The sequence below is a fragment of the Anopheles nili genome, chromosome X, assembly GCF_943737925.1.
Source record: "Anopheles nili chromosome X, idAnoNiliSN_F5_01, whole genome shotgun sequence".
Taxonomy (NCBI): Eukaryota; Metazoa; Arthropoda; class Insecta; order Diptera; family Culicidae; genus Anopheles; species Anopheles nili.
In genome coordinates, this window is record NC_071293.1 from 3,235,839 (window position 1) to 3,255,778 (window position 19,940).

At 49.4% G+C, this 19,940-nt stretch overlaps 5 protein-coding genes and 1 long non-coding RNA gene across 6 annotated transcripts; 2 read left to right on the plus strand and 4 right to left on the minus strand.

Moving 5' to 3' along the window:
* Positions 1-536: 536 nt before the first annotated feature.
* Positions 537-3,201, minus strand: LOC128728765 (histone-lysine N-methyltransferase 2D). Its single transcript, XM_053822410.1, has 2 exons — positions 1,491-3,201; positions 537-1,414 (listed from the first exon to the last, which is right to left on the minus strand). The coding sequence occupies exons 1-2, from the start codon at positions 3,199-3,201 to the stop codon at positions 1,287-1,289; spliced, it is 1,839 nt and encodes a 612-aa protein (XP_053678385.1). The 3' UTR covers positions 537-1,286.
* Positions 3,202-4,198: 997 nt separating this feature from the next.
* On the plus strand, positions 4,199-6,459 carry LOC128728365 (lysine--tRNA ligase-like). The gene is made up of 2 exons (XM_053821986.1): positions 4,199-4,239; positions 4,617-6,459. The coding sequence occupies exons 1-2, from the start codon at positions 4,199-4,201 to the stop codon at positions 6,322-6,324; spliced, it is 1,749 nt and encodes a 582-aa protein (XP_053677961.1). The 3' UTR covers positions 6,325-6,459.
* A 615-nt stretch (positions 6,460-7,074) lies between these two features.
* On the plus strand, positions 7,075-8,142 carry LOC128728454 (NADH dehydrogenase (ubiquinone) complex I, assembly factor 6 homolog). The gene is made up of 3 exons (XM_053822081.1): positions 7,075-7,103; positions 7,194-7,256; positions 7,332-8,142. The coding sequence occupies exons 1-3, from the start codon at positions 7,075-7,077 to the stop codon at positions 8,140-8,142; spliced, it is 903 nt and encodes a 300-aa protein (XP_053678056.1).
* A 560-nt stretch (positions 8,143-8,702) lies between these two features.
* LOC128728249 (tyrosine aminotransferase) lies at positions 8,703-12,013 on the minus strand. Its single transcript, XM_053821870.1, has 3 exons — positions 11,340-12,013; positions 9,225-10,024; positions 8,703-9,153 (listed from the first exon to the last, which is right to left on the minus strand). Exons 1-3 carry the CDS (start codon positions 11,530-11,532, stop codon positions 8,803-8,805), a joined length of 1,344 nt encoding a protein of 447 aa, XP_053677845.1. The 5' UTR covers positions 11,533-12,013; the 3' UTR covers positions 8,703-8,802.
* Positions 12,014-14,640: 2,627 nt separating this feature from the next.
* Positions 14,641-16,409, minus strand: LOC128728268 (uncharacterized protein CG5902). The gene is made up of 4 exons (XM_053821888.1): positions 16,033-16,409; positions 15,873-15,958; positions 15,558-15,788; positions 14,641-15,464 (listed from the first exon to the last, which is right to left on the minus strand). The coding sequence occupies exons 1-4, from the start codon at positions 16,407-16,409 to the stop codon at positions 15,268-15,270; spliced, it is 891 nt and encodes a 296-aa protein (XP_053677863.1). The 3' UTR covers positions 14,641-15,267.
* An 88-nt stretch (positions 16,410-16,497) lies between these two features.
* LOC128728269 (uncharacterized) lies at positions 16,498-18,766 on the minus strand. The gene is made up of 3 exons (XR_008411049.1): positions 18,713-18,766; positions 17,056-17,324; positions 16,498-16,623 (listed from the first exon to the last, which is right to left on the minus strand). It is a non-coding gene; the product is annotated as an uncharacterized LOC128728269 (long non-coding RNA).
* Positions 18,767-19,940: the final 1,174 nt, after the last annotated feature.

Consider the following 19,940-nt stretch of genomic DNA (forward strand, 5'->3'; position numbering starts at 1 on the left):
TATAATTGACTAGATAATGAGTCGATTTTAAAAATTGCACAAAACCTGCACTGTGACTTTGAGTGGACTCGCAGACTCTGTTGAGTAAAGATATTACGGTATAGTCTACATGTCTCCAAACGTTTTTGATTGTGGTTCACGCAGCTTCCATATTATAATCAAGGCATCAAGAAGAGTTTGATGAATTTGTATTACTAGATTTTACATCAATAAAAAAATTCTAACTTTAACTGCTCGAGACTCTCCCGTTGGCCGATCATCGACCATCAGAAGTGCAACTAAACATTGGTAGAAATTGTCCCACTTCAATATTTTATAATTTTAGTACCACGCAATTTTCACTTTAAGGAACCATATTTCTGAGAGAAAATTTGAATGCTACTGACAGCCAGCACACGATACGGGTGTGTCTTCCCATTTGGGATCAGAATTACGTGTCGCTCGATACTCTGGTGAACCCAGTACACACTTGTTACATGCGTTGTAATTGCGTTACATTATGTATTTTATTACCACGTTTTCATTCATTACGATCACGCATGAGCTTGGCGATGGTCGCCCAAGGAGAAATGTATTGGATAAAATGTTTCTTGCACGTACAATATGCTCGAGATAGTAATCACATAGAACCTTAGTTAATGCCCTTGTGTAAATGCGGACGTACAGTAGCGAAGCTATTCCCCCTAGATACATTTACACTAGCATCCCTCGCCCCAAGCGTCCACACCCTGCCTTTCCTAGTGGTCGCCAAGCCAGGCCTGCCTCGGTCTAATTGTAATTCATAATAAGTTACGTTTATTGTTACAGCTAAAAAACTATCGCTAAGCAGAGAAACTCGCTCGACTGTACTCGGCGCATCTTTGGCAAATTGATTCAACCGCGTGTTTTCCTCACGGTGGACTAGATAATTGAAGTGTATTATAGCTATAAGTGAGACAGTACGGACATAATGCGGAGTCGTCCGTTCCTAGGAGTACCACTGGTGGTGTAGTTAGACACGTCGCCTGGCACTTCCTTTCGCAAATCGCTACTTTGGAACGGTGCGAACCACGTATTAGGAGACACTTACCGTAGTTTTCGCGCTTAAATATACCTCCAGCGGGATGAAGCGGAGCTAGGAACAGAAATATGGCACCTAGATAAAATGTCTACGGACTGCGAACGACTACGGCTACGGGTGCCGTTGGCTTTTAGATACTAGTTTTATACGGTTTAAAGTGAGCTGCGCATGCTGGCGCAGGATGCTGTCGAACCGGTGCGGATCGGCCGACGGCATCGTATGAGTCTCAGTTCATCGCCGTTTCGGTTCCGCCTACACCGATGTTCGCGTCGCCCTTCCACGACGATACCGGAATGTGCGGCGCTGGTAAACAGTTGCGTAGCATCTGCAACAACTGTATCGTGTCGAACAAGGCTGAAATGAAACACCACAAAACGTGAGTGAGCGATTGCAAAGCATGCAGGCCACGTGGTTCCAGCTCTTCGCTTACTTTTCTGCAGGCTTTCCGATTGCTTGCCGTACGGCTTGCACATGCTTGGCCGAATGAACGTCTTCATTTTGGCTATGTTGCGCATCAGCTCGCTGAATGCACGGATGATCTTCTCCTGGCTGACGGCAACACCGTCGCGCTCTTGGCTCCAGGCTCCGTTGTGCAGTGCCAGCAGTTCACTGCTGGCCGACGAAACGGTTTCGTGCGGGTCAACTGCACCGCGCATATAGTCGGACAGCTTGTGCCCGGTGTCCATGTTAACTGTCTGCAACGGTGGCTGGCTAAGATGGGCCTGCATCGCAAGCTGCTGCTGATGTTGCTGCTGTTGCTGCGCTTGGTTGACCACACCGAGTGGTGTGACGGCCTGCTGAGCCATCATTGGTGTCAACGAGCCGCCCATGCTGGCCGATTGAACATGCAGGGCGGCCGGATGTGGATGTTGAGTCGCAGGAGGCACCTGCTGCTGTTGTTGCTGTTGTGCTGCTGTTTGCACTTGTTGCGGCGGTTGTGGAGGCTGCTGTTGCGAATGATGAAGATGATGATGTGCTGCACTAGCGGGTGATACCGCTGAAGCTACCTGTGAACCTGCCTGTGCCAGGGCGAGCGCCTGCGACTGATGCTGTTGAAGAAGGTTGGCAGCTGCTACGGCGGCTGCTGCTGCCTGCTGTTGCTGCTGCTGCTTACTCACCACCCCGGAACTCAGCACACTTGATCCGCCCATTGTAGCTCCAACGACTAGAGACGGTTGACCGTGGGACGATGCGGGAACGTGGCCCACCTCAAAATGTTTCTGCTTGTCTTGCAAATGCTGCAGCATGCGCTGCTTGTCGAATGCCGAAAGACCATTAAACCCATCAAATGAGGGCGCTTTTTGTGGCACAATACCGCGGTTTTGTGCCTGCTGCTGTTGTTGTTGCTGTTGTTGCTGCTGCTGCTGTTGTTGCTGGAATAAAACTGCATTAATATGTGGCTGGTGCTGAGGCGAGGCTGTCGGTTTCGAGTGTTTCGCCTGGCCCAACAGTGCCTTGCTGGGATCCCGTTCGCTCGAGTTCAGCTCAAGCAAGCCAGCATTCTGCTGACCAAGCTGTTGTTGCAGATGGTTCAAATATTCAGCTGAATTTAAGTGTGATGTGCCTGCGCTGCCAAACGCGGGCGATTGATCGATGAACGGACCGACACCGATCTGGCCCTTGTAATAACGACAGGCGGGACTCGGGCAGGACTGCACAACCTCGACGATAAACTCCTTTTCCATACCGAAGCTGTCGCGCCCTATCGTGTATGAATCCATGACCGCGCGTAATGTCGCCTCTATGCTGAGATGTAATCCGTGCGGGCCGGACATATGCTTTAGCATGACCGCATTTGCAAAGTGCTCATACGGTAGTACGATCTTGCCCGTTTCACGTAGCACCAGCCGACCCTGGTTATCGAGAGCGACTCGACTGGCCAATGCCTGGAGGTATGCCGCGCTCGGAAGTATTGGTGTGTCTTTCAGCTCGGCAAAGCACTGAAGCAGCTCAACCGACGGATTCCAGCCCTTGTTTTGTAAATACAGCTGTAGCAGCATGTACAATTTCTCCGTCACGTAGCCTGCACCCTGCTCACTGGCCGCAGTATGGCCACCGACGGGGGCCCCATTTACTAGGCTTCCCGCCTGCGGAGTGTGGGATTTGTTGATAGGAATTTTTAACGCGTCCGAGAAATCCATCGGTCAGCCAAGTTTAATTCTCGTGTAATCTGACCAGCGTAAGATTGTACCAACGTTCTAAAACATATTTCTTGAGGGTTGATCTGCACGAAAAAAAATGCTGAAGCAATTGAACACAAAATAGGTTGATATAATGAAAATATATTATATACCGTCTAAAATTCATTCATACCGGATGCGCACTACTTCAACAGTGCGACTAATACTGAAATTCCAATGCGTGCCAATGCTAACTCTACAACAATGTTTTAGTTTCCCTAGCACGATGATCCCAAATTCCTGCACTCATCTACACCCACCTTTTTTATGTTCTCAACCCTCACCCACCTAAACAAACAGAAAATACTTTGCTATAAGGAAGCTAAAAAGAGAAAGAAAATTATGGATGACAGTTCTAGCTGCGTATGAAAACTGCATCGTCCACACCTCATCTGTTATACAGATTGGGTTGTGGAATGTTCATTTATGCGACGGCCATGTTTTGATCTTTTTGACACTTTTAATTTGAATCAATTTGAAATCTCCCATTGAAATAAATTATTTTCCTCCGTAAAAATAATCTCTAAACACTAAAGTTATGTTAAAAATATTCTACAAAGGAAACTGTTTTGAATAAAGATGGTTTTTTGAATAAAATATTTGAATTTATTAGCATGGTGCTTTGTTGGTGTGGGGACCTTTCAGTCAAATGGCTAAATGTCAAAATGCATTGGATTACGCCACATGGTCCGCATCACATCGTCGCTGTACACAATTCGACTGCTTTCGTAATTATTTGATCAAAGGTATAGAAAGGCTTAGATGTCTGGTAAACAAATTCGAAAAATGGTGATTTGACAATCAGTCTGTCAGTTTTGTTCCATGTGTTCAGCGAATAATTATTTGCGCAATTTTTTTTACACATATACCGCATTTGAGTATCTTCACTGGCAAACACTTATCTGAGTCTTGTCGACCGAATTCCTACCATCGCAAGGTTAATATTTATCTATTGGAAATGGCCGATGTTAGCGAAACCAATGAAAAGTTGTCCAAGAAGTAAGTGTACGATATTCATCAGACTATGCTTCTTATATTCTATCGTTCTTCCTGCAGCACGAAACGTGGTAAAATTTTTTTTCACGTGGAACGGTTGTGTTGTATATAGTGGCGGAAAAAGTGCATCGTCGGGGTAAAAATGCTGTTAGCCTTGCACACTGTGCGGCGGGCTACGCGGTTGCACGCCTTTAAGGAGCCGGCTTTCCATGGACCCCTTGTACAAACGATACTCGGCTCAACGGAGACAGTCCGGTGGAAGTCGAAGCAACAGAAAATGTACACACTAATAATCCCTTTTGCAAAAGATAGCAGCATTACCGGTTTAGTTTGTCGCCTTATCAGAATGCGCTTCTTTTGCTATCTTTCAATGATTTCAGTGAGTTGAAGAGGCGCTTGAAGGCTGAGGCCAAGGAAAAGGAGAAGTTGGAGAAAAAGGCCCTGCAGCCACAAGCCGAAGTGGCTGCTCAGTCGAAATTGATGGTCAAGGTGAACGAGGAAGTATCTCCGAATGAATTCTTCAGGCTGCGTACCTCGACGGTGGAAGAGTTGAAAAAATCACCTGAAACGCATCCGTACCCTCACAAGTTCAACGTGTCGATCTCGTTGACCGAGTTTACCGAGAAGTACCACGACGTGCAGGACGGTCAAACTCTGGTTGGCGTAATGGTCCATGTGGCAGGGCGAGTGCACGCAATCCGCGAGTCGGGTGGGAAGCTGGCTTTCCTGGATCTCCGAGGTGAGGGCACCAAAGTGCAGGTGATGGCCAACGCTAGTACGTATGAGAGCCAGCCGCTGTTCTTCGCCGAAATGGAACGGCTGAGGCGTGGCGACATCATTGGAGTGACTGGAGAACCAGGCAAGACCAAGAAGGGCGAACTGTCCGTGATGGCGAAGCGAATTAAGCTGCTCGCACCGTGCTTGCATATGCTGCCACACCTTCACTACGGTCTGAAGGATAAGGAAACAAGGTTCCGGCAGCGATATTTGGATCTGATGTTAAACAACAACGTACGCAATATCTTCGTGATCCGAGCGAAGATCATCAGCTATGTGCGCCGGTTCTTCGATAGTCTTGGCTTTCTCGAGGTTGAAACGCCCATGATGAACATGATCGCGGGTGGTGCAACGGCCAAGCCGTTTATCACGCACCACAATGACCTAAACATGGACCTCTTTCTGCGTATTGCGCCCGAGCTGTACCTAAAGATGCTTACCGTTGGTGGGTTAGACCGGGTGTACGAAATCGGACGGCAGTTCCGTAACGAGGGCATCGATCTTACCCACAACCCGGAATTCACGACTTGCGAGTACTACATGGCATACGCGGATTACAACGACAATATAGAGATTACGGAAAAGCTGCTGTCGGGGATGGTGTACGCCATACACGGTACACACAAGATTAAGTACCATCCCGACGGGCCGGACGGCCAAGAGTATGAAATTGACTTCACGCCGCCGTTTAAGCGCATTTCCATGATAAGCTCGCTGGAGGAAATACTGAAGGTAAAGTTCCCGCCTGCTGACACGTTGCATACTCCAGAGGCGTTGCAGTTCCTGGATGCGCTTTGTCGCAAACACGAGGTCGAATGTACGCCGCCACGCACGGCAACACGCCTGTTAGACAAGCTGGTTGGCGAGTACCTAGAGGAAACTTGCATCAACCCGACGTTCATCTGCGACCATCCACAGATCATGAGCCCGCTCGCAAAGTATCACCGCAGCATGACTGGTCTGACCGAGCGATTCGAGCTGTTCGTGATGAAGAAGGAAATTTGTAACGCATACACAGAGCTGAACGATCCAGTGGTACAGCGTGAACGGTTTGAGCAGCAAGCTGCGGATAAGGCGGCCGGTGACGACGAGGCTCAGCTGGTGGACGAGAACTTCTGCACGGCTCTCGAGTACGGTCTGCCGCCGACTGGCGGCTGGGGCATGGGTATCGACCGCTTGACCATGTTCTTGACCGATACGAACAACATCAAGGAGGTATTGTTTTTCCCAGCTATGAAGCCGGACGATCCGAATCGAAGGCACCCTGCAGCCGAGCCACAGTCAGATGTCGATCGACCCAAGGAGGCGTAAAGACCGGCTAGCTGGGCTGAAAAAGTTTCTAACTCGAAATTCAATTCCGAATTGGCATGGCATATTTCTCGAAAGAGAATCATGTTTTAATAAACATCACTGGTGTGTTTATTTATCACAGTGTATTAAATTCAATTTGCCTGCAATCGTTCTTGTATAGTGACTGAATATTAATATCTCTTGATTGAGAAAATTAAAGCATTGATTAAGACGCAGTAACAAGCATTACACAAATTATGGCATGCTTCTCACTGAAAGGAACAATTTAAAAAAGGTATTGAATTGGTTATGCAAAATAATACAGCCTAATTAGTATCATAAGGTATATTGTGCAATTGTGTGTTGTCCAAATTAAATGTTGGTCTAAGTAAAAAAATGTGTAAAAGGCAGAATAAAATTTAATATGAAACAATTACATGTTGGGTTTGCTTAGTGGAGAGCATTATTAGGAATTAATATAAACTTTACGAATAAAGTATCACCATAGCAGAAAGTAAATTGAATCAATAATGGAAGGAATCGCATATAAAGGAGGATGATGCATGGTTCTCGTATGCATCACATTTTAACAGCATAATTTTGTTAAATACAGAATATATCTTATAATTTCTTAAAATCTTTATTAATGTATGTAAACGGAGCTGTCAGCCGATGCTTATTTTGTATTTTCGTTCTATACACTGGTGCGTATTATGACAGCATGCTCGAAACGTAACAACAGTCAGAGGGTGCGAAATAAGTACTTGCAATATGAGGACTGCTGAGCCGTTTAGTCAGAAGTAAGTTGTACTGTATAGGTTTAGTTAAGTAATAACAAATTGCAACATGTGGGCCCACCGGGGAGCCATCGTTGCTCCTTGCGCTAGCAGATGTTTCGCGCGCACAGCCTCCAACGACGCGGCATCACAGAACGTGTGCCTGAATCTTGTTAGGTAAGCCGGTAATATGCAGCAGTGTCGTACTGAAGTACTAATCATTCATACTATGGTTTTTATTACGGAATGCAGGAACAACGACAAGGAGAACTTTCTGTGCACGTTGCTGCTAAAGAATCCGGAGCGGCGCAGTGCACTGGCTGTTAGAGCGTTCAACGTAGAGGTGGCGAAGGTCAGTGCAAAAGTTTCCGCCGGCAATGTTGGTGTGATGCCGCTTAAATTCTGGGACGACACGGTTGGCACCTTGTACCGGGACCACGGTATCAACGCTCCGGAACATCCCGTCATCCACGAACTCCGGAGAGCAATTAACGAGCACAAGCTCACCAAAATGTACTTTCAGCGACTGGTTAGCTCGCGGACGAATGCTAATCTGAACTTTCTCACCGTGAAGCAGCTGGAGGATTACGCCGAACACTCGGTCTCAAGCGTGCTCTATTTGCTGCTTGAGGTACACGGAATGCGGAACGTGCAATGTGACCATGCTGCTTCGCACCTTGGGAAGGCACAGGGTATTGTTAACCTGCTGCGTTCCATACCCTACCAGACGCGTCGAAACGCGGTTCCGATTCCGCAGGAGATACTGATGGCGCACGGTGTCAACCAGGAGCGGATGGTGCGAAACCGCAAAGACGACAAGGGTGTAGAAGAAGTGACTTTCAGCCTGGCTAGTGTCGCCTTCCGACATCTCGAAACCGCCAAAGGGCTCATGAAGACGGTACCGAGGCCAGTCAAACCGATTTTCTTGCCAAGTGTAGTGATCGAGCGGTTCCTACACCGACTAAGGCTGGCGAACTTTCACTTAACGGATCCAAACGTAATGCGGACGGATTCGCTGTTGCCACTGGTTCTGTACTGGCGAAAGCTTCGTGGAAGCTACTGAAAGCGCCACTCATCGGATGTGGTTATTCCAGAATCGTAGTGGTGAGAAGAAGTAGTCGGAAGATAGTTTGCAAATCTCTTGTAACCTTCTCCCACTTTTGTATGTCCAATTGATTGTATGATCTTTTTTCGACAGATTGAGGGAGCGTTCATGAGGAAAACACAACAATATGCACGTTTCAGTCATGGGCAAAAAAGAAGCAAAACAGCGAAGCAGACAAACAACATGATATGGTAATTCTGCAGATTTGTTACGCTGTGCCCAAAAACACGTTGACCGTGATCGAGAACGAAAGGCTGCCGGTCTGGGGCAGAGATACCAATGTGCTATTTTAAGCAACTACCAGTCGAAATGCGCAGTATAATGGGGTACAAACAATGTTACCTCATCATTCGCCCTTTCGGACTGGATAGGAGTTTTAGGGATACGGCTGAAGGTGTACTATAAGACAGGTGCTCGTAAGAGGATGAAATGAGACTTTCCGAACGTTAATGTTTAGGGGAGTTCAATTGTTTTGTTACTGAATAAAAACGCAAATCAATAGAAGTGAGCAAAAAATGTAAAAAAAGAAAAAATATCCACCTTTATTTCCCGAGAGTGTTTACATACATCACTATTAGGCATATCTGTGAAAAGGGTTGCATAAAGCCGAACGTTCCCTTAGAGCTGTGTCATTTGACTCAGCAGTCCGTTCTGCTGCAGCAGTAGCTTGTCGTTGTCGATCTTGTAGTGCTGCTCGCAAAACTCCTCCAGCCGCTTCACAGCCTCGACGATCATCTGCTCGGGCACCGTCAGCACCAGTCGGATGTAGTTGGGGTACTCGAAGCACTGACCCGGCAGGCAGAAGACGCTCTGCTCATGAACCAGCGCCTCGACGAAGCTCAGATCCGTCGGGAACTCGGGGAAGTGCTCGACGTCGATGCCGACCATCATGTACATGGCGCCACCGGGCATGATCGGGTTGAGACCTCGGATCTGCTTGATCGCCTTGTACGCCAGCTCTGCGTGGCACTGGAATCGAGAGATAGTAAAGAACTAACAAATGGCCATGGGTTTACTCCCCGCGGTGGCACACAACTTACGTGCAGCGTGGCGACCAGATCGTCGAAAAAGTCAACCGGGGTGTTGTCCAGGATCGCTGGAAGAGCGCGCTGTACCAGCGTGTTGCTGCCAAGGATGCGTACGGAGAGGTTCGCTAGACCACGGCGTACCTCGCCGAATACGCCATCTCGATCGTGTACGATGATCCAACCCATGCGCCATCCGGGCACAAGGAAACGCTTCGTGAGACCACCGCAGGACAACACCGGAACCCGGCTGGACAGCGAGCTGACGGCATGGAACTCGTGTCCTGGGAACACGAAGTGCTCGTAGATTTCATCCGCGATGATCGGCAAGTAATGGCGCTCAGCAATGGCGACGATCGCCTCCAGATGTGCCCGCGGGAAGACGCTACCACACGGATTGCCCGGGTTGGTCACGATCAGTGCGCACGTCTGCTCGTCAATCAACTGCTCCAGCTGCGCCAGGTCGGCCTCCCAGTTTCGCTCCGGCAGAAGATCATAGGTGCGGCATTCGATGCCGAAACCCTCCGCCAACGTGCGATAGATGGAGAAGCCCGGTTTCGGGATGATGATGTTCTTGCCCGGACCACCGAGCACCGAGATGCACAGGTCGAGCGAGCTACTGCAACCGCTGCACAGGATCACGTCGTTCGCCGTGACCGGGCCTTGATGCTGGACGTACCGGGCGACGGCTTCGCGCGCCTCCAGGTGGCCATTAGCGGGTGCGTACCCGTTACCACTGCCGTCTTCGATCGCATGTCGGATGGCATCGACGGTCTCCGGTGACGGTTTCAGGTTCCCGAACGTCGTCGGATCCCCTGCAAGGGCCGTAGACAAATTAAACCGATTAGACCACGTGTGGAGATGAAGTGACAGAGGGAGAAAAGGGGAAGATTACAAAGCAAACCCGCCTCATAACCGGGTCGGAGCAAAGGACCACTTAAAAACACACGAAAACACGCATACGAGGGGTGTATCGGTGCAGATAAGAGATTGGAATCGAGTGGAGAGGAGAAAAGCCCAAACAACGCACATCCAAACTGGATTTTGGGCTGGACGTCAGCCTCAGAATTTGGACGAAGTGAAAGCAACACACTATCGCCTGTTGGGAGATGGTATCGTCAAGGTTTCCCACCGAGTCCCATCAGGTTCGGGTGCAATCAAATGTCTCTCTCTCTCTCTCTCTGTTGATCTTCTCGAACCTGTAGTATATATGTCTCAAACTGGGGTGGGTGTCAAGTGATCGACTAAAGGAACCTTCTTGGCTCAAGCAGGCTCCGATAAACGAGGGGTATATAACGCAAGGCAAGGAAGCTGCTACCATCGGGCGGCGCTTGGTGGGGGTGGTCGTGGAGGGTAAGTTGTTGTAGGCTCAGGAATTCAGGATTTTTACTTTGAATATGTTTTGAGTCCGAATTGACGACGACGACGAAGACGACGACAATGGCGACCGGTGGTGGCGCTGTTGACGTCGTGGTGACGATTCTTGCTCCGCTTTCAACCCCCTTTGATCCCTCTCAAAACCACCCCAATCTCCCAACCCCCTTTAATCCCTCTTACCCCACCCCTGGCAAAACCTGTTTGCTTGCCCATCGGTTGTAGGGGGCGCGATTGGCGCAGCAGAGCCAATCCACGATGTCGGGGTGTCGTCTCGCGAAAGAAATGGCTCGGAACGGGCACTGTATCCGTGCGCGTGACAAAGCAGTTTGGGCACTATGCAAATATGGCTAGAAAACGAGCTAATCGAGGGGCTCCGGTGACTATATCATCCATCGCGGGCTGTTTGTCGAGCTACTCGAGCGATAGTGCGCGGAGTACCGACAGAATGCGGGGTTTGTGGCCACGTGTTGGGTGCAGATTGCGCAAGAATTCCGCCCTAAATTCGCGTGGTTGCGAATCTCACCCCAGGTGATCCCCATAAGGGACTTTGGAGGTGGAACGCGAGATTCGATCTCCAGAGGATCAGAATTAATGGATTCCTCTGAGATTCGTAAAGACGAGACAAGAAGTCATGTGTTCTGTAGCTCCGTAGCGAGATTCCCGCTCCGGCCTCCAATCAGGAGCATCCAGGAGAGGAAGTTGATCCTCAGAGTTACGGAAGCTCTCAACCCCGTCACCTGCAGCCGTACTTACCGATAGAGAGCGCGATCAGGCTTTTGGCCGGGTTCGGCTGGATGTTCAGTCCCTCGACGATGGCACGGATCGGGTTATGGGTGAGCCTGGCGAAGTCCGAGATTGCCACGTTCCATCGATTACGCTTGCTCTTGATCGGGCGCTGGTTGTTGAGTTGGTGCAGCGTCGTTGGTATGTCGACCAAATCTTTCATAGTCACCAAAACGGAAAATGGAAACCGGCTGTCTTTGTGGACCCTTCCTTCCTGTGGCTGTTGCGAATAGGCTTGTGTTTTTTGTTTGCGCTCTGACTCGTCTCGTTCGCCTTGCTTCGTTCACTTGCTGGTTCCGGTCACGGAAGCACCCATGCACGCGGGTGTGGAGAAGGACGACTCAGCGTTCTGCGAATCCAACGCTCACACGCACGCGCACGTCCTTAGCATGAGTAGCAAGCGCTTGTAGCGACAGTTCATCAGGTAGACACACGCGGATATTCAGGATCTCGGCAGGATGCTCACATCCGGTCACGATTTGGTCCACAACTCACATCACCCTCGGTAGCGCAGGGGTCCGGGATTTACCAGAAAACAACGCACGTCAGTACACCAGGGTAGTAGTTCGTATATTCCGCAGTTGACTCTCGCAGTTGACCCGTGCGGGAGGTTTGAATTCGAGGTTTGATTCGGTTCGGGATGATCGCTTGGTTCGGTTTGGATACCACTTCAATACTAGCCGCTGTTGCACGGTGTCGCAGGCGTTTATAAACCTTCGCAGCATCCCGAACCAGTTGGATTCCACAGTCTCGCGCGATGACGATGACGACGACGACCACGACGACGGCAACGAAGTTTGTTTTCGCCGCGCTGGTCCGCCATCTTGGTGCCGAGGGCACGGGGCCTGGCTGGAGGTTGTTGGAGCTGTTGCGAGCTGGAGCCGCCGTTGGATCTGGAACATGAACATGGAAACGGAAGAGCCTTCTCTCTACGGTCCGGGCTGGCGGGAGGCCCGGTTTAGCGATTGCTAACCTGCTTGCAAAATAAACGAAATACGTATAAACCGCTCGCACACACTCACACACTCAAGCTTGAAGGCACTTTCCACCCACCCCCGTGCTCCTCGGCCATCCGCCGGAGGATGGGGGGCGGGTGAAGCAAAAACACAAACATAAAAAAACAAAAAAGGCACCCTGATGGAACGAGTTTCACGAACTGCGAATAATAACCTGTACAGGCCGGCCGTGTGTGTCAGGCGATTTTCTAACCTCAATCGAGCGTTCCCCGCGAATCCCTGGCATGTCCCCGCGATGGGGAAGGATAACGCGTGGGAGGAGGCGGTTTGCTTCGCCATTTGTTTTGCACATTGAAACTCAAAGCGCTGCAATATCCGCCGGGAGATTCAGACTTTGGAGCAGCGGTTGCTTCTACGTTGTTCCCAGTGCGCTTCCAGGAGATGGTGTTGATATTGTTTTTTCTTTTTTTGTCGTTGCTGCTCGTGTTACGATCAGCTATAGAAACAGGCGTGATGATTGGGTGCGGGTTTGAGTCATTTCTTGCCTCTCAATCATCGCTGACAGTTATAAGGGCAGAACTTGGTGAATGAATCGACGGTTTGACGCAAGGATCTTATATCAGACGTTGAGGAGGCTCGCCTAGGAACAGTCCCGCAACCGTGCAAGGATGATTAGTTTGGGCTGCTGAATTTCGTCAGTTTCAACCTTCTATCTCTCTCTCTCTCTCCCCCCCCCCCCCCCCCAGTGGGACTCTCACTTCTCGGGATGTTTGCATATCACTAGGGAGTAGAGGTATTTATGATCATCTCCACGGTTCCTCTAGTACCAGCTCCAATCAGCATCTCGTACCCCTTTCCTATTCATATTGGCGCGTGTCTCGAACACGATCGAGAATCGTTGAGGAGTGGGAGAAGCTTTCTAGAAGGTCCAGCACATGATAGCAGGGTCCAACGGGAGTGGGCGGCGTCTTGCGGTACGAGCCAGCCACCAGTCGGGTTAAGGCGTAAAAGGATCCTGTTCTTAAGCATATGCAAAATTCGGGAAGGCACCCGTTCCAACGCTACGCGAACGTACGGCGCAATTCATGACGTTTCGCGGAGTTTATTTTCGGTTTTATGGGCGAGACTTCTTGCACTGGAATGCGATGAAGGCACAATCCTGACAGGAGGAAGGAAGGGGAGAGGGGGAGGGTGAGTAAATGGCCAGATCTGGTGGCATACTTCACACACAAAGGTCAAATGAAGGGAGATGCTTGGATTTGCTTTAGAAACTATTTTTATTAAAACAACACCATGCTCCACTGTATGGAATTAATCAAATCGGGATCTTGGGCAGGGCTTTCGATGCCCGCGTTTCGGTGTTCGTGTTTGTGCATGTGCACCAGGTGCACGAACGCGGATGTACGGCGCACACATACACCCCCAGTTGCGCGTTCGGGCAGGCACACATACAAGACACGGGACACAGACGGGGTTGACAGGTTCGCCGTGCGTTTCAATCAAATCGTTCCTTATGTTAAAGTAATGTGGCAGTGAAGTGCAATCACATTATCACCTGCTTATATTTGCTCTCTCGCTCTTTCACGCCCCTCTTTAGCTTTCTTTTTATGTTAAGTTATCGCATCCTAGTAGAGGAAAATAAAAAATAAACGTATGTCTAATAGTATAACATCTTTTTTTTTGTTTTCTCTCCCTTTTTCAACGTGTTTTCTTCGTTTTTGCATTGCGTTTGTGTTATTCGTTTGTTTGCTGAAAGTAGCTGTTAAGCTGTAACGGTGAGTGAATGACAAAGGGAAGCAGGAGAGCAGGGGATGGGGGAGGAAAACCGGTGATAAAGAATGGGGAGGGTAGAGGGTAGGGGGAGTGCGGAAAGTTTTCTTAAGTTTGTGTTTCTCGTTACCTGAGAAAAGGGGATAGCAATCAGTTGGGTTGGGGGGGATTGGAGTAGGAAAGAGGGAGGTCATTGGTTTTGTAACTTCTTAATTATATTTTTGTTTTTGTTACACGGCCCAACATACGCACCCGGCCAATGACATGAATCCACCACAAAGGGGTGGTATTCAACCATTCGAGAATCATCTTTAATATTATTTGCTTTTCTCGCGTCTTGCCGATCTGGTGTCCTTGCGTCCCAAGCTATTGAATAAATGTTTCTCATCCTACCGCTCCTTGTAACCGTATGCCTACAGATGCGTGTAACGTTTAAGACCTGCTGCCCTTCTACTTGAGTTGGCTTGTCCCTGGCCTAGCATTTCCACTGTCCGCCGTTGCATGGGCTCAGGAATTGCGGGAAATCGCGCTTAAAATATATGCATACCTTAGTTAGAAAAAAAAAAACAAATTTTATTAAAAAAATAAACCACATCGCTAATGCTATAGAATTTCATCGACTGTACATACGCCATAATTTGCTGGCTTAATATGATCTGTCACACGACATACCGGCGTGTTTGTTTATATGTTTTCCATTCATTTTGCCGATAAACACGAACGAATCGCGAAGTAAGATCCCGACCGTGTTAATGCGTAATTTGAATTGGTTTCATTTGTACCGGGCCACGGCGGTGTGACTCTGGGAGCTTCTGATCCACAGGACACTGCCGATTTGAAGTTTGGGCCACCATCCGAGCGGCCAGCACACCCAACTGAGACATAATGAGTTAAAGCGGAGGCTAAAGCAAAACGTGATCAATCGATGGGGCGGTTCCCCTTGAGTGGAAGTGCGCAGGACTGCCTGCGACCAGTTTCCCGCGTATCCGAGTCGTGGTGGCGCGCAGACAGCGGCGCAGTACCGTGTGTAAATTTGTAAAAAATATTAAAACAAGCTGACGTAATAAGAAACTTTTGACATATGAAACTAAGCGGTGCTGGTGGCCAGGGAAGACCATGGCAGCGCCACGGGACCGGCGAAGGAGCCGAGGATGTCGCGAACGGCGACGGTGTTAGCATTGCATCTTGCACAGCTGCCCGTGGTAGTGAGATTGCTTCTCGAGTAGGTCACGATACTCGCCGTACGACATTTGACACTCCTGGGAGGTGTAGCGGGTGAGCTTGATCGAGCGGCGGGTTTCCGGCGTGATCTGGGCCCGGTAGCCGCCCTTCCGGAGCAGCGAGTCGATCGTCTGCGTTTGGTCCCAGCCTGGGTGGGTGAGAAGGGGACGGAAAAGTGAAAAAGAGAGATACGTGAGAAAGGACACCAGGCGCAGTGGCAAAGGACAACCGAAGTGGGTACCTTGCTCCGTGGCCACCTGCGGCAGATAGGTGGCGGTGCGTTTGGAGCCGCGCTCGTTGTAGAACTCGATCCGGATGCCGTGAATGCCGAGCGTCCAGTCCAGGTAACCGCGCGCCTCCTCGAAGCCTTGCAGGATTGACACCGAGACGGTCAGTCTTTGGATCTCATCACGGGTGATTGGCGAGAAACGGGAGTCTCTTAAAGCACTTGTTATTGCATACTCTCGAAGACCTGCAAAGGCGAGAAAGGAGGCGGGAAAACGCGTGTGTCAGGAAGGCGGAAAAGCTACTCCAGGATGCAGAACCTGGCCAGCACCTGAATGTAAACGCATCGCGCTGAAGGTTCCGATGCAACCGCGCAGCCGCTTGTCCTTTCCGATCTTCCAGGTCACGAACAATGGACTGAAAGGAACGAAAACGAAAAAGAAAAAAAACATAGTAGTACCAGGCGCATCCGTAGCGGCGTATGCTCTTACAAAGGATCATTGGTGAAGCACGGTGCACGCGGTTCCTCCATATTGTGCAGCTCGCGGTACAGCACCTCGAAGCAGAAGAAGCACATTTCCGGCATCGAACCGATCATCGAGGACTGCTGCCCAATCAGACCGTGGCCATTCATCATGTAACCGTTGAGCGCCATCGATGAGGTTGAGGACGACGACGAAGATGACGACGAGGACGAGGACTGCTGCTGCTGGCCACCATTATTACGGCCATGAAAGCTGTGATTGTTCTGGACGACATCGACGCCATTAGAAGCGCGTCCACCGGGCGAGGACGAGCAGTACCCGTTGGTAGAGGCGTAGGTCCCGTTGAGCTTCTGCTTCTTCGTACCACAGCAGCTGGACGACATGGTGAAGTTATTGGGTTGATGCGATGAACGTACAGTTGCTCTCCCCGACCGATAGAGGCTGGTGGATTGCGCTTGATCCGCTTGGCTTCGAGGCCACGGCACGATTGATTGATGGAAGCTGACACGGTGGATTGAGATCTTGGAATTCCACCAACGCTGTGGCTGTGGCTAGTTGTGCAGGGGTTGTCGTTGAAGATCAAGTTAGAACGAGTATCTAAAAGGAGGTAAGAAGCTGTTGTAGTTATGATAATCTTGATATAATTAAAATTCAGCTTGGTTCTCTGGTAGAGCATGTCAACGTATCCGTACCCTGGGTTCATGATATCAAAACCTGCGTTAATCAAAACATGGTTTCATCACATCATGCATAGGGCCTTGTTTATCAAGAAAATTAATGGAATGAAGCAGCTAAGAGTCGCTTGCAAGATGTCGTCTAATAATAAATTTTGCACTTCATTACATCGCAACAAAAAAAAGAAAATCGTTAAGTTTAGCAACTGGAAACTGGAGCGTTTTTAAATTTCAGCCCTTCTGTTTGTACCGAGTTTGTACAAAGTTGCGGTTGGCTCTGAGCCAGGCCGGGAAAAAATACCAATTCTTCTGAATATCGAAAGGAAAAATGCCTGGTGCATGATTAATCGCCTACCTCCTTACACTGCGATATGCATTTGACCTCAGACATAGGCTGAATTGTCAGGGAGAAAAGGTATTGCTATTGGTTGTGACACCACTCGCTCTGCCTCTGTCTCGCTCGTTCTTTCCTGCTTCCTCCAATGCTTGGTCCTATCCGAGCGGAAGGTGACGACTGGGTGTTGCTGGTCTCACTGGTCGTACATCTTTCGCTGGCGGAGTTTTTGCGGACAACGACGGTGACGGTTTTGCTTCACTGTCCCTGCATCTGGTGGCAAACGGTTGCTGTGGAAGGAAGAGCAAACGGAAAGGAACGCTCGTTAGCAAAGACGAACCTGAAACAACACTTTCACATAATATGGTTTTCCCGAGTTTTCCACACTGAAATCATGGCGCCGACCTTGGTGTGAAATGTGGAAAAACCGAGGCTAGGCGCGTTAAGGTCAGCCAAAACGAAGCCGTCGATGGTTTGGAAGCTGCACAAACAGGCACTGTTCGATTGAGATTTAACCTGCATGGAGGGTGGATAGGAACGAGCGGCGGAGAACCTTTTGCCATTCGAATTGCAGCGAAACTGACGGGAAAATGTCTGCCATCTGCGAGCTTCTTCGGAGGAAGTGAAAACCTCAACATTACGTAGCGCATTGCTGACGGTTCGAGTAACCACCAGCCCACCCACCGTCCCATCGACCCGATGCAGGGAGAAGGGGTAAAAAAAATGAAGTAAAAGCCATTACAACCGTAGTACCAACTGCTGCCCTCTGTTCCGGGTGCATGCAGCAAACAAACAAACAAATGCACTTTGTACACACGCACTCACACACACATACGCTCATTTCCAGGCCCTTCTCCCATCCCATCCACAGCACCAGTACGCCCTTTTCTTCTGTGAACATTAGGGACCCGTTTGAAACTCGAGGTTTGGTTGTGTGTGTGTGTGTGTGTTTACCTTCTCGCTCGCGTGCATTTCACAGCAACGAGACTTGAGCGCGTTTGAAAAAGATGCTTGGCACATGGTGACGTCACAGCGTGATTTTCGCAACCACGGAACGCAGGAAAAACTCCCCATCCAGAGCAGGTGGTGGGCCCAGCCTGCCACTCCAGTACGGTCCGGGAAACATATTTTTGGCGATGCTCGCACAATTTCAATGGCATCGTCGAATGCATAAGTAAACAACTTGCTCTTTCTCGCTCATTAGCGCACATGCACTTGTGCTGGGGGTGCGTGCAGGATGGAAAATCAAAGTGAGCAGGAAAGCACCACCGCAGCCAAGGGCGGAAGTGTTTGTAGCTAAGGGCAAGTGGGAAGGAGGGGAGCGCGAATGAAGAAGGGCCACTGAGGAGGGGGGAGGGAAAATGCACGAAATGCTAATATCGAGATTCATGCTTCGCTTTGTTTCATCACAACGGAACCCGTAGCTTTTTATATGCCGTGGTATTTTGGGGATGGCTGTACTGCGTTGCATCAATTCGTTGTAACAAGCGCACGCACGCACACACATACACACACACGCACGCACGGGAGTGCGCACATACACATAAACTAATAAGGGAGAGGGTGGGTGGGGGGCAGGTGAAAATCGGACCACCCAAGGGAGTACGCGTTACTCTTTTCTTTTGTTTTTTCTTCTATCACAAGTAACCTCTTGTGTTTAATCACCGCTTCGTCTTACCTGCCCTTGCCTAGCCACTGGCCTGCTGTTGCTACTGCGACGGAACCTCACCACGTCCGATGCTGCATACGAATACCACTATACTGAGAACTTTTTCTCATCTTAACGATGCATAAACACACGCTCCGTCTCGCTTCTCACGCACCCTGGCGTTGCGTCTCGCTCTGGCGCAAGCGCCACTATGGCGCCAGGTCAGATGACAACCAATGCGTAACAGCTGAGCGCGGGGTGCTGTCAAAACAGTGTCAGGTAGCAAACCAGCATGGTCGTATTTTCGAAATGATTTTTCCGAAACCAGGGGAGACTTGGCATGTAAAAACACGCAAATGCATACGCGCGTCCTGTGACGGCTTTGTATTTTTTTAAGAACGCTATTTGCGTATCATTTATGGCGGGTTCGCTCTCGGTAAACTATACAGCAGTCAGTGCAACATCACAGGACACGCTTTTTGGGCTCTTCCAGTAGACAAGGGAAAGAAAATTGGGAGTACTGCCCTCGAACAACATGCATGGGATTTTGAATGACCTCTTGATCATCAATATTCTATAAGACGCTAAAAGCTAGCACCCAATCTAAGGACGATTGAATCATGCTGTTAAGGATGCACGGGTTCGGTTCACATATTGCGCTGTTGGCAACGTATATATGGTACACCCGTACGCCGTGGCATATGCTAATTTACAAAATTCATTGAAGTTTGTGTACGTGCCTTGTAGACGATCATGCAAGATTTATGTTCTTATTCCACACTACCCCTTTGTTGCAATATTGCTACACGGCATGGGAAACACGCCGCAGGATAGCAATTTCGGTTCCATTGATTGCTTGTTGATTGGAGAATTAAGCCACCTTCCACGATGGAGACGACCGATTCCTGTCCCATCGTCAGCCCTCCAGCACTGCATTAATACAGCACTAAATTGTTTTTTATTCATGACAGCATCCTAAAGCCACCCCGTTCGCTTATCAGAAGCGTTTAGCACAGTTTTATACGATTTCCCGCTTGTCAGTGTATGGTCGCATTGGCAGGCATAACGAGAGCATGGTCGGTCGACATGCGCAGTGGCGTGCCAGGACGATATCAGGAGGCAAAAATATATACCCAACCCCTATCGTTATGCTGCCATTAGGAGCACACCAAGCTCTTCCAGTGTGAGTCGGTTCGAACTGCTGCTGCGGAGTGCTTTCCACTTAACGTAACTATCACAAACCCTTGCACCCAGTGTG